Source organism: Lampetra planeri, chromosome 3 (genome assembly GCF_965212315.1).
Source record: "Lampetra planeri chromosome 3, kcLamPlan1.2.h2, whole genome shotgun sequence".
NCBI lineage: Eukaryota > Metazoa > Chordata > Hyperoartia > Petromyzontiformes > Petromyzontidae > Lampetra > Lampetra planeri.
Genome location: NC_136109.1, coordinates 9,085,828 through 9,104,987, shown reverse-complemented (window position 1 = coordinate 9,104,987; position 19,160 = coordinate 9,085,828). Strand labels below are relative to the sequence as shown.

The 19,160-nt window shown below is 52.0% G+C and overlaps 1 protein-coding gene across 1 annotated transcript in view; it reads left to right on the top strand.

The window, feature by feature from the left end:
• Nucleotides 1-19,160, top strand: part of LOC144717270 (transitional endoplasmic reticulum ATPase-like) — a 52,158-nt gene that overhangs the window by 25,111 nt on the left and 7,887 nt on the right. The window contains exons 10-17 of the mRNA XM_078592683.1: nucleotides 2,471-2,606; nucleotides 2,996-3,108; nucleotides 5,748-5,912; nucleotides 8,665-8,787; nucleotides 9,630-9,842; nucleotides 11,416-11,594; nucleotides 15,404-15,533; nucleotides 18,691-18,849. Coding sequence (XP_078448809.1) covers nucleotides 2,471-2,606; nucleotides 2,996-3,108; nucleotides 5,748-5,912; nucleotides 8,665-8,787; nucleotides 9,630-9,842; nucleotides 11,416-11,594; nucleotides 15,404-15,533; nucleotides 18,691-18,849 — 1,218 coding nt within the window. The remainder of the gene's footprint in view (nucleotides 1-2,470; nucleotides 2,607-2,995; nucleotides 3,109-5,747; nucleotides 5,913-8,664; nucleotides 8,788-9,629; nucleotides 9,843-11,415; nucleotides 11,595-15,403; nucleotides 15,534-18,690; nucleotides 18,850-19,160) is intronic.

Below are 19,160 nucleotides of genomic sequence, written 5' to 3'. Positions count from 1 at the left end.
TACTCCACCCCACCCCCATGCCCCCCTACTCCACCCCACCCCCCCCCATGCCCCCCTACTCCACCCCCCCCCATGCCCCCCTACTCCACCCCACCCCCCCCATGCCCCCCTACTCCACCCCCCCCCCATGCCCCCCTACTCCACCCCCCCCCCATGCCCCCCCTACTCCACCCCCCCCCCATGCCCCCCTACTCCACCCCACCCCCCATGCCCCCCTACTCCACCCCACCCCCCCATGCCCCCCTACTCCACCCCCCCCATGCCCCCCTACTCCACCCCACCCCCCCATGCCCCCCCTACTCCACCCCCCCCCCATGCCCCCCTACTCCACCCCCCCCCCATGCCCCCCTACTCCACCCCACCCCCCATGCCCCCCTACTCCACCCCACCCCCCCATGCCCCCCTACTCCACCCCCCCCCCCATGCCCCCCTACTCCACCCCCCCCCATGCCCCCCTACTCCACCCCACCCCCCCATGCCCCCCTACTCCACCCCCCCCCATGCCCCCCTACTCCACCCCCCCCCCCCATGCCCCCCTACTCCACCCCCCCCCCCCCCATGCCCCCCCTACTCCACCCCACCCCATGCCCCCCTACTCCACCCCACCCCCATGCCCCCCTACTCCACCCCCCCCCATGCCCCCCTACTCCACCCCACCCCCATGCCCCCCTACTCCACCCCCACCCCCCCATGCCCCCCTACTCCACCCCCCCCCCATGCCCCCCTACTCCACCCCACCCCCATGCCCCCCCTACTCCACCCCACCCCCCATGCCCCCCTACTCCACCCCCCCCCCATGCCCCCCTACTCCACCCCACCCCCATGCCCCCCTACTCCACCCCCCCCCATGCCCCCCTACTCCACCCCCCCCCCCATGCCCCCCTACTCCACCCCACCCCATGCCCCCCTACTCCACCCCACCCCCATGCCCCCCTACTCCACCCCCCCCCCCCATGCCCCCCTACTCCACCCCCCCCCCATGCCCCCCTACTCCACCCCACCCCCATGCCCCCCTACTCCACCCCCCCCCCCATGCCCCTCCCCCCCCCCCCCCCCCTACTCCACCCCACCCCATGCCCCCCTACTCCACCCCACCCCCATGCCCCCCTACTCCACCCCCCCCCCCATGCCCCCCTACTCCACCCCTCCCCCCCCATGCCCCCCTACTCCACCCCCCCCCCCATGCCCCCCTACTCCACCCCCCCCCCATGCCCCCCTACTCCACTCCCCCCCCATGCCCCCCTACTCCACCCCCCCCCCATGCCCCCCTACTCCACCCCCCCCCCCCATGCCCCCCTACTCCACCCCACCCCCCATGCCCCCCTACTCCACCCCCCCCCCATGCCCCCCTACTCCACCCCACCCCCCCATGCCCCCCTACTCCACCCCACCCCATGCCCCCCTACTCCACCCCACCCCCCATGCCCCCCTACTCCACCCCCCCCCCATGCCCCCCTACTCCACCCTCCCCCATGCCCCCCTACTCCACCCCCCCCCCCATGCCCCCCTACTCCACCCCCCCCCCATGCCCCCCCTACTCCACCCCCCCCCCCCCATGCCCCCCCTACTCCACCCCCCCCCATGCCCCCCTACTCCACCCCCCCCCCCCATGCCCCCCCTACTCCACCCCCCCCCCATGCCCCCCTACTCCACCCCCCCCCATGCCCCCCTACTCCACCCCCCCCCCATGCCCCCCTACTCCACCCCCCCCCATGCCCCCCTACTCCACCCCCCCCCCCCCATGCCCCCCTACTCCACCCCACCCCCCATGCCCCCCTACTCCACCCCCCCCCCATGCCCCCCTACTCCACCCCACCCCCCATGCCCCCCTACTCCACCCCACCCCCCATGCCCCCCTACTCCACCCCCCCCCCATGCCCCCCCTACTCCACCCCCCCCCCATGGCCCCCTACTCCACCCCACCCCATGCCCCCCTACTCCACCCCCCCCCCCATGCCCCCCTACTCCACCCCCCCCCCATGCCCCCCTACTCCACCCCCCCCCCCATGCCCCCCTACTCCACCCCCCCCCCATGCCCCCCTACTCCACCCCCCCCCATGCCCCCCTACTCCACCCCCCCCCCATGCCCCCCTACTCCACCCCCCCCCCATGCCCCCCTACTCCACCCCACCCCATGCCCCCCTACTCCACCCCACCCCCCATGCCCCCCTACTCCACCCCCCCCCCATGCCCCCCTACTCCACCCCCCCCCCATGCCCCCCTACTCCACCCCACCCCCCCCATGCCCCCCTACTCCACCCCCCCCCCATGCCCCCCTACTCTACCCCCCCCCCATGCCCCCCTACTCCACCCCACCCCATGCCTCCTACTCCACCCCACCCCCATGCCCCCCTACTCCACCCCACCCCCCCCATGCCCCCCTACTCCACCCCACCCCATGCCTCCTACTCCACCCCACCCCCCCCATGCCCTCCCACCCCCCCCCGTCCACCGGCGTGCGTTGCCGCAGACTCACGGGGAGGTTGAGCGTCGCATCGTGTCTCAGCTGCTGACGCTCATGGACGGCCTCAAGCAGCGCACGCACGTGGTCGTCATGGCAGCGACCAACCGGCCCAACAGCATCGACCCCGCGCTGCGTCGCTTCGGTAGGAACGGCCCCCCCCCCGCCCCCCCCTCCTTCCGGGTGCTGTCGCTTGCCCCCCCCCCCCACTCTGCCTTTAAGGCCTCACCGGCAGTCCTACGGCGATCCCGCAGACGCGCTCGGACGTCGACGCCCCGCTTGTCGATCGTCGACGTCCACGCGTCCGTCACGCGTCCTGCGCTGCGCACACGCGAGCGTCTGCGTGCGTGTGTGTGTGCGTGTGCGTGTGCCTTCATAGGTGCTCGCTAACAGCACTTGCCCCTACAGTCTGTTAAGGCTATACGGGGGATTATTGCCTCGTGTCTCAACGCGTTTGTGTCACCCGCAGCAACCCACGTCCTCTCACCTGCCCCCCCCCCCACCACCACCCCCGTGTGCCACCGCTGTGACCAGGCCGCTTTGACCGGGAGGTCGACATCGGAATCCCGGACTCGACGGGGAGGCTGGAGATCTTGCAGATCCACACCAAGAATATGAAGCTGTCGGGAGACGTGGACCTTGAGCAGGTGAGCAATGGGGCGGTCACTCGACCGGCGATTCTGTTTCACTCGTCACAGTTCGGGGTCACGGTTCGATTCCGGAATCGATACTTTTTTAAATCCTTTATATTAAGTTCGCTTGCTTGCTTGCTTACGACCGTGCAAATCTTTCGGTCGTTTTTTAACCCACTTCCCGTGATCCAATCGAGCTGACATTTTGCACACAGACTCGTTGTGCGTGACAATTAATGTTCGTGAAAAAAGATTTCCAAAATTTTACGCTTTTTAGGACAAATTGATTATATTTAATTACCAATTGCTTAATGGTGCAATGCAATCATCTGACCCATAGGTGGCAGCCATCTCAAGCCAGAGGACGAGAGGACTCTATCCGCCACGCATATAAAGGATTTATAGTGAAAAACTTAGTTTTTACGGGTTATACTTATTTGGCCTTGTGTTTTAACCGTCCCGTTCTCGCCATGAGCTTGAATTGAACAGTTTCGCGTTGTGCAAGCGTAATTTGTCGTGGTTTAACAATGCATGGATTTCATTGTTTTGCATTGATTAAGCTCGTGATACATGGACCATATGTATGTATGTAGGAATTGGTGTTTTTCAGTTAATGTGTATGTTCTAGTTAATGGGTTCATGTGACCCCTGCATCTGCTGGAGGCTGCTACATTCTCGATTCTGAAACAGATAATTGATTTTCTTGGTTCTTTCGGTAAAGTCACGTAGAAGGGAAATAATAAAATAATAATAATAAAATAATTCTCACGACGCTGTCTTTCCGACAGACCTGTTCTTCACCTGAGGACGGCTGCTTGCGTTGTGGCTGAAACGTCGTGAGAATTATTTTATTATGTTTTATTTTTATTATTTTATTATGTTATATTTTTATTATTTTATTATGTTTTATTTTTATTATTTTATTATTTCCCTTCTACATGACTTTACCGAAAGAACCAAGAAGATGAATCCCTGCAGTCACGAAAGCTTTAAATCGAAAGATAATTGATTGTCGAATCAAACCGCGACCTTTAACAGTGAATTGCTACACCTCTAAATGATTTGCATTATTGGGCACCCGACACCTGATTTGGCCACCCGGTCGCCGCCGATTTATCTTCCCTGAAATGTCGGCTAAGGCCGTTGACTCGCTACAACTTGTTTGTATGTATGTTGAACTTCTTTCGCACTGCACGTAGCCAACCATAGTCATCTTGGAGATGCAGGGACGTGTGGATGTGGGGTTTAGTTATGGGGTTGCCGACACCCAGAGTTTGAACCCAGGACCTCGTTGTGTAGCCGACGCGACGCTCTATTGCCACCCCGGGCCACGCTGCACCTCCGATTTAGCACGATGGGTTATGTAAGGTGCGAAAGAAGTTCAGCATACAAAGACCCGGTCGACAGAGGTCGCAACCGGGTACCCGATACCCGTACCCTACCCGATACCCGGCTACCCGTACCCGGCCGGGTACGGGTAGCCGTTTGCGACCCTGGTTCGGCCGGGTACGGGTACGGGTAAGGAATCAAAACCCGTTTGCGACCTCTGCCGGTCAATCACCTCTGTTTGACACGGAGGCTTTCGCAACCAATATCATCCATAATGAAAAAACATTTTTGGGTTGGTTTGCGAAAATATAAACGTGTCGGTAAACCCACCACCACCCGACACAGCCAATTAGTAAGGTATGTCACATAAACAAAACATGCCAATTAAGTTACTAGTGCAGCAGCACACCCAGTGTGTTGGAGAAGTAAACCTACGAGATTTACAATTCGAGTACGATGTTATGCCGGCAATTCCAGTCAGCCTCATCGAATTGTAAATCTAGATTTGAAGCTTTCGTGGCTGCAGGAATCCATCCCCTTTGGTTCTTTCGGTAAAGTCACGTGGGTAGAAAATTAATAGATCACGACGTTTCGATCGCAACACAAGCAATCGTCATCAGGCGAGACAAACACAGCAGGAGTACTGCTGTGTTTAGCGATGATCTATTTTCGACCTACGTGACTTTACCGAAAGAACCAGTGGGTACGAATTGTAAATGTTGTGGGTTTACATTATGACTGCAGGTATTGTGGTCTATGGAAACATGACTCCTTGTACAAAAGGTGTCAGTTTTGTTGCCAGATTAAAGGGTAAAAAACAATTATCATATTTTTTACTGGCAAATGAGGTTCCAATGGTGTAAATGCTTACCCCGAGCTCTCATACTCTGATGGTGCATTGTCTTTGATTTGTGCGCCTTTTGGTGTCATCTGGTCCAACCCATGTGAGACTCTAAGGAAAGCTGTCTCTGGTGTGGACCAATCAACTTCAAGGACAGTGCATACATTATCAGAGTTATGTTTTTTTTTTGCATTACGACTGCAGGTATTGTGGTCTATGCAAACATGACTCCTCGTACAAAAGGTGTCAGTTTTGTTGCCAGATTAAAGGGTAAAAAAACCAATTATCATATTTTTCTACTGCCAAATGAGGTACCAATGGTGTAAACCTGACTAAATTGGCTGTGCCGGGTGGCGGCGGGTTTATTTAACGGCACATTTAACATTTTACGCAAACTGACCCAATGGAAAAAAAAAACCCCTCTCGTTTTACGGTCAACCTCTGGTGTGTCCCCCGCCCTCCCTTTGACGCGGACGACTGGCAGGTCGCGAACGAGACTCACGGCCACGTGGGCGCCGACCTGGCGGCTTTGTGCTCGGAGGCAGCGCTGCAGGCGATCCGCAAGAAGATGGACGTCATCGATCTGGACGACGAAACCATCGACGCCGAGATCATGAACTCCCTCGCCGTCACCATGGACGACTTCCGGGTGAGTGTGTGTGCGTGCGTGCGTGCGTGGTGGCTAGGAGATGTTAACTGCCTCGCCTGGCATACAGGAGGTCGTGGGTTCGATCCCGGCCCTGACGATGCCTGCTGCTGTATATTTGGAGTTTGCGTGTCTCTCGTCATCATCACGGTGGCTAGGAGATGTTAACTGCCTCGCCTGGCATACAGTAGGTCGTGGGTTCGATCCCGGCCCTGACGATGCCTGCTGCTGTATATTTGGAGTTTGCGTGTCTCTCGTCATCATCACGGTGGCTAGGAGATGTTAACTGCCTCGCCTGGCGTACAGGAGGTCGTGGGTTCGATCCCGGCCCTGACGATGCCTGAGTTTGCGTGTTCTCCCCGTGGTCGCGTGGATTTTTCCCCGGGTCCTCTGGTTTTTCCCTCCACATTGAGAAAAATGCGCTTTAGAGTATTTGGCTGCTGTACATTTCCCACGTGATAAGCCACTTGGTCCCAGCTATCATTTTTGACCAGGTCACTTATGAAAAAGAGCTACATAGCTCAGTGGGCCTAAACTGGTAAAATAATTATTAATATTTGGTTCTTTCAGTAAAGTCACGTAGAAAGAGAAAAGAATAAATAAAATAATAACATACGACGTTTCGATTGCAACACAAGCAATCGTCATCAGGTACAAATTAAAGAAAAAACAAACCTAGTAAACTTAGAAATATAATGCAATGCAACACAGAGATTCGGCTAACATCACACATAGGCACATGTGTGTGTCTCTCTCTGTGTGTCTCTGTGTTGTCTCTCTCTGCTTGTGTGTCTCATTCTGTGTGTCTCCGTGTCTGTGTTGTGTGTCTCTCTGTGTCTGTGTTCTCTCTCTGCTTGTGTGTCTGTCTGTGTGTCTCTGTGTGTCTCTGTGTGTCTATGTTGTGTGTCTCTCTGTGTGTCTCTGTGTTGTCTCTCTCTGCTTGTGTGTCTGTCTGTGTGTCTCCGTGTCTGTGTTGTGTGTCTCTCTCTGTGTGTCTCTGTGTGTCTCTCTCTGTGTGTCTCTGCGTTGTCTCTCTCTGCTTGTGTGTCTGTCTGTGTGTCTCCGTGTGTCTATGTTGTGTCTCTCTCTGTGTGTCTCTGTGTTGTCTCTCTCTGCTTGTGTGTCTGTCTGTGTGTCTCCGTGTCTGTGTTGTGTGTGTCTCTCTCTGTGTGTGTCGCTGTGTTGTCTCTCTCTGCTTGTGTGTCTGTCTGTGTGTCTATGTTGTGTGTCTCTCTCTGCGTGTCTCTGTGGTTGTCTCTCTCTGCTTGTGTGTCTGTCTGTGTGTCTATGTTGTGTCTCTCTCTGTGTGTCTCTGTGTTGTCTCTCTCTGCTTGTGTGTCTGTCTGTGTGTCTATGTTGTGTGTCTCTCTCTGCGTGTCGCTGTGTTGTCTCTCTCTGCTTGTGTGTCTGTCTGTGTGTCTCTGTGTGTCTATGTTGTGTCTCTCTCTGTGTGTCTCTGTGTTGTCTCTCTCTGCTTGTGTGTCTGTCTGTGTGTCTATGTTGTGTGTCTCTCTCTGTGTGTCTCTATGTGTCTCTCTCTGCTTGTGTGTCTGTCTGTGTGTCTCCGTGTCTGTGTTGTGTGTGTCTCTCTCTGTGTGTGTCGCTGTGTTTTCTCTCTCTGCTTGTGTCTGTCTGTGTGTCTCTCTCTGTGTGTCTATGTTGTGTGTCTATCTCTGTGTGTCTCTGTGTTGTCTCTCTCTGCTTGTGTGTCTGTCTGTGTGTCCCCGTGTCTCTGTGTGTGTCTCTCTCTGCTTGTGTGTCTGTCTGTGTGTCTCCGTGTCTGTGTTGTGTGTCTGTCTGTGCTGTGTGTCTCTGTGTTGTCTCTGTGTGTGTCTCTCTCTCTCTCTGTCTGTGTTGTCTCATTCTGCTTGCGTGTCTGTCTGTGTTGTGTGTCTCTCTGTGTCTCTCTGTGTTGTCTCTCTCTGCTTGTGTGTCTGTCTGTGTGTCTCCGTGTCTATGTTGTGTGTCTCTCTCTCTCTGTGTCTCTGTGTTGTCTCTCTCTGCTTGTGTGTCTGTCTGTGTGTCTATGTTGTATGTCTATGTTGTGTGTCTCTGTGTTGTCTCTCTCTGCTTGTGTGTCTGTCTGTGTGTCTCCGTGTCTGTGTTTTGTCTCTCTCTCTGTGTCTCTGTGTTGTCTCTCTCTGCTTGTGTGTCTGTCTGTGTGTCTCCGTGTCTGTGTTTTGTCTCTCTCTCTGTGTTGTATTGCATTTTATTTCTAAGCTTACTAGGTTTTGTTCTTCGCTTTCATTTGTACCTGATGATGATCGCTTGTGTTGCAATCGAAACGTCGTATGCTATTATTTAATTTCTTATTTTCTCTTTCAACGTGACTTTACCCAAAGAACCAAAGAGTAATTCCCGCAGTCACGAAAGCTCCAAATCAAGTTAAAATAATTATTGTTCATAATTTATAGTTTGTGTGTGTGCAGGTGGGGAGTGATAGAGTGGCAGTTAAGGTGCTGCATTACACACCTGGTGACCCCGAGTTCGATTCCCGCTCACGGCCAACACCAGTGACAATTATCTGAACTGGTCCTGGGCCTCCCCTAGGTCGACTCAGCCTCAAATGAGTACCTGGTGCGATGTGTAAACATCGCCGCTAGGGGGACAAAGGCGGTCGGGCGTGGTGCTGGCCACCCACCCACCCACCCTTCGTGTACCGTGCCAGCTTTCATAGGTGCTACTCGCTTGGCAGCACTTGCCCCAACAGTGTAATGAGGCTACACGGGGTGTCTCTGTCTTTCGTACGTGTCAGTGGGCCCTGGCTCAGAGCAACCCGTCGGCACTGCGCGAGATGGTGGTGGAGGTGCCCAACGTGACGTGGGAAGACATCGGTGGCTTGGAGAGCGTCAAGAGGGAGCTGCAAGAGCTGGTGCAGGTGCGTGTGTGTGGTGGGTTGAACAACGAAAAGGGGGAACTTCTCTTGAAGCAAACGCAGTTTTATTGAACAGTTCAACTTAACGCAGAGGGGGGTAACGGCCCCTCACACCCGATACATAACACTGGTCAACAACAAAAAAAAACATTTCGATTTAAAGCTTTCGTGACTGCAGGGATTCATCTTCTTGGTTCTTTCGGTAAAGTGACGTAGAAGGAAAATAATAAAATTATAAAAATGAAACATAATAAAATAATTGTCACGACGTTTCGGCCACAACGCAAGCAGCCATCCTCAGGTGACGGCTGCTTGCGTTGTGGCCGAAACGTCGTGAGAATTGTATTTTATTGTTTTATTTTTATTATTTTATTACTTCCCTTCTACGTGACTTTACCGAAAGAACCAAGAAGATGAATCCCTGCAGTCACGAAAAGCTTTAAATCGAGATTGTTACAGCTCCTTCGGTAAAGTCACGTAGGAAAAAAATGAAATTAAAATTAATAAAAATAAAATGCTAAAATAATAAAAATCACAGATGTTTTATTAGTTTATAAAATAAATAAAGAAAAAACTATTAAACACCCGATTTTTCTTATTTTCTTATTTTATTTTTATTAACTTTAATTCCATTTTTTACCTACGTGACTTTACCGAAAAAAACTAAGCGTACGAATCCTTGCAGTCACGAAAGCTTCAAATCTAGAACTATTACAGCTCCGCTTACCCTCCCGCGGTCAGGACCACGCTTCCGCCCGCTGTCATCCACGCCCTCGGCCGTCATTCGCAGCAGCCTCCGCCCCCCTTCTTGGCATCATCACCACGTGCCTCTCATCCCCCACCAGTACCCCGTGGAGCACCCGGAGAAGTTCCTCAAGTTCGGCATGACGCCCTCCAAGGGCGTGCTGTTCTACGGGCCGCCGGGCTGCGGCAAGACGCTGCTGGCCAAGGCGATCGCCAACGAGTGCCAGGCCAACTTCATCTCCATCAAGGGGCCAGAACTGCTCACCATGTGGTTCGGCGAGTCGGAGGCCAACGTGCGTGACGTCTTCGACAAGGTGAGGCACCTCCCCCTCCGCCCTCCCCTCCCCCTCGAAGCCCAGGGGTGGTCGGCAACCACAATAACACGAAGAGGTGATAGTAGTTTTTTTACGCTTCTATCTGGCAACAAAACTGACACCTCTTTTTTTTTTTACAAGGAGTCATGTTTGCATAGACCACAATACCTGCGGTCGTAATTCAAACAAAAAACATAACTCTGATAATGTCATGCACTGTCCTTGAAGTTGATTGGTCCACACCCGAGACAGCTTTCCTTAGAGCCTAGTCTCACATGGTGTTGGACCAGATGACGCTCTAAGGAAAGCTGTCTCGGGTGTGGACCAATCAACTTCAAGGACAGTGCATAACATTATCAGATTTACACTATGAGACCTCTTTTACCAGTGGCAAGATATAGTAGTAGGGTTTTTACCCTTTTAAACTGGTACAAAACTGACACCTTTATTCAAGGCATCATGTTTGTAATAACCACAACAAAAGTAGTCAAAAAAGCAAACAAAAAGAAGCAACTCTGATAATGATAATAATATGCACTGTCCTTGAAGTTGATTGGTCCACACCAAAGGACAGTGTATATTATTATCATTATCAGAGTTGCTTCTTTTTGTTTGCTTTTTTGACTACTTTTGTTGTGGTTATTACAAACATGATGCCTTGAATAAAGGTGTCAGTTTTGTACCAGTTTAAAAGGGTAAAAACCTACTACTATATTTTGCCACTGGTAAAAGAGATCTCATAGTGTAAATCTGATAATGTTATGCACTGTCCTTGAAGTTGATTGGTCCACACCCGAGACAGCTTTCCTTAGATCGTCATCTGGTCCAACACCATGTGAGACTAGGCTCTAAGGAAAGCTGTCTCGGGTGTGGACCAATCAACTTCAAGGACAGTGCATACATTATCAGAGTTATGTTTTTTTTTTAATTATGACTGCCGATTGCGACCTCTGCCGACCCCTGTCCTTGGGTCATCGCGTAACTACGGTGCAACCTTGCGTGTCCCGACTCGCTAGGGACTGGGGTGTGGGCGCTTATGTGAATAAGGGCGCATATGTGAATTAGGTCGGATACGTGAACCTCTGTCGGGTACTGGACACATGTAATGTTCACGATAAACCCAAAAACCTGTTTATGAATAATATTGGTCGCGAAAGCCTACGTGTTAAAATGTAAATGTGCAAACTGTTTTCGTGCTTAGAATATGCACATGGGTTTGAGAAAACATTAATGCCTGTGAAAAGGACGGGTGTGTGAACATCTACAGAACATGAACGTTACACCATGCCGCACGATTGCTGTACTGGGCATTGGCGGTTGATTGGTCAGGGCGGGCACGTGCATCGCAATGAATAACTCTTGAGTGCTTTGACAATCCATTGCGTGATGAAGGCCTGCCTCACCCATGCCTTGCGACGGGAGCCGTTTGCGTCCTACGTCACCACGCTCAATAGCAGCGCTTGCTCCAGCAGCGCTACGTGGGTAGATCTTTGTGGGTGAGCGCACTGCACCGCGGCGGACCCGTCGACCCGAGTTTGATATCCCGTGCGCGCGCGTGCGTACGCTTGAGTAGGCGCGTCAGGCGTCTCCCACAGTCCTCTTCCTCGACGAGCTCGACTCGATCGCGAAGGCGCGCGGAGGCGGAGGCGGGGACGGTGGTGGAGCGGCCGACCGCGTCATCAACCAGATCCTCACCGAGATGGACGGCATGGGCGTCAACAAGAACGTCTTCATCATCGGGGCCACCAACCGGTGAGAAGCGCCAATCGGGTCTGTCGGTCGCTCGTGCCGTTGGGGGTTGGGGGTCTGTCCCCCCTCTCAAGAGACCGAGCAGTCTGGCTCTATTGCCGAGAGACACGGAGGTCGATCCGTCAGCCTGTCATTGTCAAGAGACCGTGTCTCTCTCCCACACCTCCGATTAGCACGGTTGGCTACCTACAGTGCGGAAGAAGTTTGTACATTGTTGATTTGAAGCTTTCGTGACTGCAGGAATCCATACTCTTTGGTTCTTTCGGTAAAGTCATCACGTGTCTAGAAAATAAAATAAATCACGACGTTTCGGGCGCAACACAAGCGACCGTCATCAGGCGAGACGCTCGTTTTGCGCCCGAAACGTCGTGATTCGTTTTATTTTGTACCTACGTGACTTTACCGAAAGAACCAAAGAGTATAAAGTTTGTACATATTATGTACGTGTCAGAGGTTGGTCGTCTCTCAAGTTTATCATTGTCCAGAGACACAGAGACCAGCCTGCCAGTCCATTATTGGGTTTAGACACCCGTAGTGGTCTGTCGAAACCCCGTGTCAACCTATGATCAGAGGGAGGTTGCCTCATTCTCCTCTGCTGCTCCCATGGTCTGAAACTTCCTTTACCCCATCCATCAATGCTGTTCGTGCCCCTTTTCAAGTATAGACTCATGACCATCCCTTTTTTCTTCTGCCTATGACCGACCGTCCCTATCTGCAAATTTAATCTGCCCATTGTTTCTGTGCAGCATCTTGAGATGCGATCGCATTCATGCGCCTTCATGAATTCAACCTATTATACACGATGGAGCAGAGGTCGCAACCGGGTACCCGATACCCGTACCCTACCTGATACCCGGCTACCCGTACCCGGCCGGGTACGGGTAGCCGTTTGCGACCCTGGTGCGGCCGGGTACGGGTAGGCCGTGAGTCACTGGTGAGTAACTGTTTGTCACTCATTTCCCAATGTCTTGTCTCTTCTCACAATTCACGTTCCTAGAATCAACCCACCCGCGCCTGCAACATGGCTTCATCCCAGAGGTCGCAATCAGGTACCCGATACCCGTACCCTACCCGTACCCAGGGTACAGGTACGGGTACCCGTTTTCGACCCTGGTGCGGCCGGGTACGGGTAAGGAATCAAAACCCGTTTGCGACCTCTGCGATGGAGGCACCGTGGAGGACAGATGTTAACTCCCTCGTCTGGTACGAAGGAGGCGGGGCGTTTGATCCTGACCCCAACTCCATGTATATTTTGGAGTTTACACGTTCTCCCCCTGGGTGGCGAAGATTTTTCTCCGGGTTCCTCCGGTTTTTCCTTTCGCACTTGGAAACGTGAGTTTCAAGATAATTTGGCTGCTATAATTTTCCACACGATGAGCGAAAATTTACCGGATCTGCATATACAGATATTTTACTGTGACGGTCTCACCTGAAAACGGAAGCTTGTGTTGCCTCCGAAACGTCGTGATTTTATTGTTATTAATTTGAATTTATTTTTTTTACCCACGTGACTTTACCGAAAGAACTAAGAGTATGAATCCTTGCAGTTTAGTTTACATTCAAGAACCTGTAATCTGCTGATAGGGTTTTTCCCCTATTTTCTGCCAACAAAACTGACACCCTTTGCAAGGAATCATGCTTACATTAACCACAATACTTGCAGTCAAATGCAAACAAAAAATAATACTCTGATAATTTATGCATTGTCTTTGAAACTGATTGGTCCACACCAGAGACAGCTTTCTTTAGAGCCTAGTCTCATATGGTGTTCGACCAGATGACGCCAAAAGGCGCACAGTTCAAAGACAACGCACTACCAGAGTAATGAGAGCTCGGGGTGAGCAGCTACATCATGGGACCTTCTTTGCCAGTACCAAAATATACTGATAGGGGTTTTTCCCCTTTGATTCTTTGCAAAAGGTGTCAGTTTTGTTGCCAGAAAAAAGGGGAAAAACCCCTATCAGTATATTTTGGTACTGGCAAAGGAGGTCCCATGATGATGAACCTTATCCATTGTTGTCTCGAGACTCAGTCAGAGACTCTTCTATCTGTCATTGTCTATACACCCAGTAAGAGAGCAGTCTGTCCACCTATTTTTGTCTCTTAACTTGGTTGAGCGCATCGGGTAGCGATACTTGGAAAACTTAATTGTGAAACACAGATGTCCTGGGCCCAGATTTGAACCCAGCTTCTCGGCCGTATCGGCTTAAGACCCAGCCAATTTTCTAAGCCTCATAAACCACCGTGCCATCTCCTGTTAATGACCCTCTAACTTTCTTCTCAACAGTCTACTGAAAATTGTAAAAGTGATTGCTCCATATCTTGGTGAGCGGTATAAAGGATTCCATCCGTGCATTGAGGTTGGTGAGAGACACGTAGAGGCTTTGGTATCCAAGATGTTTCCTCTTCTTGGTTCTTTCGGTAAAGTCACGTAGAATGGAAATAATAAAATAATAAAAATAAAACATGATAAAATAATTCTCACGACGTTTCGGCCACAACGCAAGCAGCCGTCCTCAGGTGAAGAACAGGTCTGTCGAGAAGACAGCGTCTGAATGAAACACCCCAGACTTGGAGCGTCTATTTAAGCTGGGTTGACTTTACCGAAAGAACCAAGAAGATGAATCTCTGCAGTCACGAAATCTTTAAATCGAAATTTATACAAGATGTTGTCTTCCCTGTCATATCTTCATTATTCTTTTAGAGGGGTATCTATAAATAGATCACCCTGTAGGTGCTTGCTTTGTACCGGGAAGGGTCTTCTAGACCTCTGCAACAGCCTAGAGCAGTGATACCCAGTTCGCTCTTGCAAATGAGATCCATTCTGGTCTGCTGAGTTCTCACCTGCTTTAAACAGAATACATTGGAACTTTAAATCTTTTTGGACTTTGCTGCCCACCATCAGACCTCGACAAAATGTCACAGACCATCATGCAGCAACAATGTAATCCTGTAATTAAGTAAAATTATAAATGCTGTAAATCGTAGAATTCGCACAAATTCTGTGTTCCTTGTAAATCTTGCGTGGTATCTTTTGAAATATGTTTTATTTTGCCAGGTAAGGCCCACTGAGCTATGGAGCTGTTTTTCAGAAGTGACCTGGATATCACGAATGATAGCTAAACGAGTTGACTCATGTGGAAATTTATAGCAGCCAAATACCCTAAACGTACGTTCCTTAAATGTGGAGCGATGAACCGAAGAGCCCGGAGAAAAATCCACGCGACCACTGGGGGAGATCATGCAAGGTCCAAATATTCAGGGTCAGGATGGAACCCACGACCTCCTGCATACCAGGCGAGGCAGTTAACATCTCGCCACGTTCCGTGCACCGCTGTTCACGATCCTTGCGGGATAGGAAGTGGTCCGTGACACAGAGGTTTGGGGGGACCGGTGGCCTGGAGGGTTAATGTTGACTGAGCAGCAGAGGTCGCAACCGGGTACCCGATACCCGTACCCTACCCGATACCCGGCTACCCGTACCCGGCCGGGTACGGGTACGGGTAGCCGTTTGCGACCCTGGTGCGGCCGGGTACGGGTAGGCCGTGAGTCACTGGTGAGTCACCGTTTGTCACTCATTTCGGGTAGGGTACGGGTACGGGTAGACCGTGAGTCACTGGTGAGTCACCATTTCTCACTCATTTCGGGTACGGGTAGGGTACGGGTAGGGAACGGGTACCCGTACCCGGCCGGGTACGGGTAGGGTACCCATTTGCGACCCTGGTGCGGCAGGGTACGGGTACGGGTAAGGAATCAAAACCCGTTTGCGACCTCTGCCGAGCAGCGCTGTGGCTCTGTGTTCACGTTCGCAGGCCCGACATCATCGACCCCGCCATCCTGCGCCCGGGACGCTTAGATCAGCTGATCTACATCCCCTTGCCAGACGAAAAGTCTCGCACGGCCATCCTCAAGGCCAACCTGCGCAAGTCGCCCATCGCAAAGGTAACCCGTCAGGAATGCAGTCACTCATCCACGTCGTCAAGGAACGTAAACCATCATCACGTGAACTCCGGTCCATCCTTGCAGCAGCAGCGACGGCTTTTGGCTAGCCGTCGAACAAAGACGGTCACATTTCGATTTAAAGCTTTCGTGACTGCAGGGATTCATCTTCTCGGTTCTTTCGGTAAAGTCACGTAGAAGGGAAGAATTATTTTATTATGTTTCATTTTTATTATTTTATTTACTTCCCTTCTACGTGACTTTACCGAAAGAACCAAGAAGAAAGACGGTCACCTCATTGCGCACTTTCGAATGCGTTTCTGTGGCCTTCTGGAACGCTCTTCCTTCCGATATTAGGAATCCACTGGAGTGCTTTTAACTTTTTAAGCTCGATTGAAAACTCTTTTATTGTTAAACTGCTCTTTGGGTTTAGTTTATCAGTCCCCCCCCCCGCACCTCCGATTAACGCGGTTGCGCTACGTACGGTGCGAGAGAAGTTTAGCATACATATGTAATGGGTTCCGGAGACACTTGTAGAGGCAACTTCTTTATTACAATCCAACACTCCAACAGTCCTGATACTCTGTTACAGCCTAGGTACACAGCCTAGGTACACAGTCTAGGTACACAGCCTAGGTACACAGCCTAGGTACACAGCCTAGGTACACAGCCTAGGTACACAGCCTAGGTACACAGCCTAGGTACACAGCCTAGGTACACAGCCTAGGACCTAGGCTGTGTACCTAGGCTGTGTACCTAGGCTGTGTACCTAGGCCCTAGGTACACAGCCTAGGTACACAGCCTAGGTACACAGCCTAGGTACACAGCCTAGGTACACAGCCTAGGTACACAGCCCAGGTACACAGCCCAGGTACACAGCCTAGATACACTACTCTGGCTACGCTCTGGAACTCGCCCTCACAAGGACGTAGAGCCGGGAGTTCCAGAGTTCCACCACTGGCCCTCACAGCGTCCCAGGGTCCTCAGATGGCTGGTCTTGGGTCTTGGGTCTTGAGCTACCACTGGCCCCGATCGTCCAGGGAGCTGCCCTTTTATGCCTCGTCCCCAACGAGGGGTGGGGCCGTGTGCGCCCCCAGATATCCCACAGAGCACACACAGCCCCCCCCGTTGGTGGCGCCAAGGGGCTTAACTGTCTGGGGTGCCTAGGGTCCCAGAGCCCCCAGCAGCCCCTCCGCTCTTATGTCACTACACATACATACATGTCCCCTGCACCCCCGCCCATTGATTCCCCCTTCCTATGTGGTGGATTTTCATGATCTGGTAGTCGCCATACAATTGTGGAGTAAATTGTTTCGTCTCGTTCGCTTCTACCTCGTTTGTATTGTTGACGTGCCTTTGCGAATAATTCGAGTAAGCCGTAAATACACGCTTTGAGGCATGACACCCAAATGTGTTCATGCCAGCGTGTGTGTTCGTACCTGTGTGTGCGAAAGGAGCGGTGGTGTAGCGGTTAGCGCGCTGCGCTGCGCTACGAACCTGGCGACCCGGGTTCGATTCCCGTTCACGGTCAACACCAGTGACGATTATCTGAACCGGTCCTGGGCCTCCCCCAGGTCGACTCAGCCTCAAATGGGTACCTGGTGCGATGTGTAAACATCGCTACTGGAGAGACAAAGGCGGTCGGGCGTGGTGCTGGCCACCCACCCCCTCGTGTACCGTTCCGGCCTTCATAGGTGCTCGCTAACAGCACTTGCCCCTACAGTCTGTTAAGGCTATACGGGGGATCTTTGTCTTTGTATCCCCATGTTGCAACAGTAGGGGGGCGGGCACAGTTAGTGCATCTGCCGGTCAGTAAACCCATGGCACCTGGGTCTGTCCCGTGACCTCCTGTCATTGGCCTCAAAATGCATCTGACCTGGCAGAGGTGCTGGAATACGATAAAAGCTTACTGGAATAAAAGCGGAAACTCGCCAATCAAAGAAAGGGGGGAAAAAAAAGGGGGCATGCCACTTGACCTTGACATGACCTTCTCGATACACAAATTAATCGTTGGCATTGATTAAATGTTAGCGAATGCGCTCAATGATTTTCCCGTAGGAATTGAACTGACGAAACAAGTTAATGACAATCTTATTCTTAGGTTTTTTTCGGTCAAGTCACGTAGGTTAAAAAAATTAAAATTAATAAAAGTAAAATAAAAATAAAATAAAAATCGCGACGTTTCGGAGGCAACACAAGCTTCCGTCTTCAGGTGGAACCGTCACAGCACGATAGCTGTATCAAGTAAGGTGTACATCAACCGCACCTTAACAACTCTTGGAACCTCCCAGTTCAACCAGTCTACACAACAAAGGCTCATTCCTAGTAGCGGCTTTAGCCGCACCAACTTCACAATAATAATTATATCCAGGTGCCTGCCTTGGCTCCTCCCACCCTCAACGAGTATATATACAAGGACGGTTTTCTTGGACTTTCTCTTACTTGATACAGCTATCGTGCTGTGACGGTTCCACCTGAAGACGGAAGCTTGTGTTGCCTCCGAAACGTCGTGATTTTTATTTTATTTTACTTTCATTAATTTTAATTTATCTTTTTTACCAACGTGACTTTACCGAAAAAACCTAAGAATATGAATCCTTGCAGTCACGAAAGCTTCAAATCTAGAATCAATGACAATCTCCCACAACGCCACCTCGCATCGCTACACCGCCCTTACTCTTCAGCAGCTTTTTTGGTTTATTTGATGTTCATTTTATTCTCGTATGTTTAAGAGGTGAACTTCACAGGCAGTAACCACATTATTGTGGCCGTTTATATATTACGCCGTTGCAACCTCATTTGCCAGTAGCAAAATATGATAATTGGTTCTTTACCCTTTTATCTGGCAACAAAACTGACACCTTTTTTTTTACAAGGAGTCGTGTTTGCATTGACCACAATACCTGCGGTCGGAATGCTAACAAAAAACACAACTCTGATAATGTATGTGCACTGTCCTTGAAATTGATTGGTCCACACCCAAGAGACAGCTTTTCTTAGAGCCTAGTCTCACATGGTGTTGGGCCTTACCTGGTAAAATCAAAATAGTCTTAAGTAGTTTATAGTATTTCCACGAGCTCATGTGTACCCGCGCCCCCAACTTTCTCTCGTACGCGCTCACGCGCGCATCTTCGTGTTCTTCGTGCCGTGCCCGAACCAGGACGTGGACATCGGCTACCTCTCCAAGACGACCAACGGCTTCTCGGGCGCCGACCTCATGGAGATCTGCCAGCGCGCGTGCAAGCTCGCCATCCGCGAGAGCATCGAGGCCGAGATGAGGCGCGAGCGCGAGCGACAGGCAAACCCGGACGCCGCCATGGTGAGAGGGGCGGGGTGGGGGGAGGGGACGTTCGCACGTGGGGTGGCACGCACACATCGACGCACGCATGGACGTTCGTGCGTGGGGTCGAACGCACGCATCGACGCACGCATGGACGTTCGTGCGTGGGGTCGAACGCACGCATCGACGCACCCACGCCACCTCTCGTTTCAGCAGTGCGGTGCAATCCGCTTATCCGCGTTGCGTCGCTCAATAATTTAACGACGCGTGTAACGATTCGGACAAATGAACCGCCGGTAACCTTTCGGAGCTCGTCAGGGAGCATAAACCGTCATCACGTGAACTCCGGT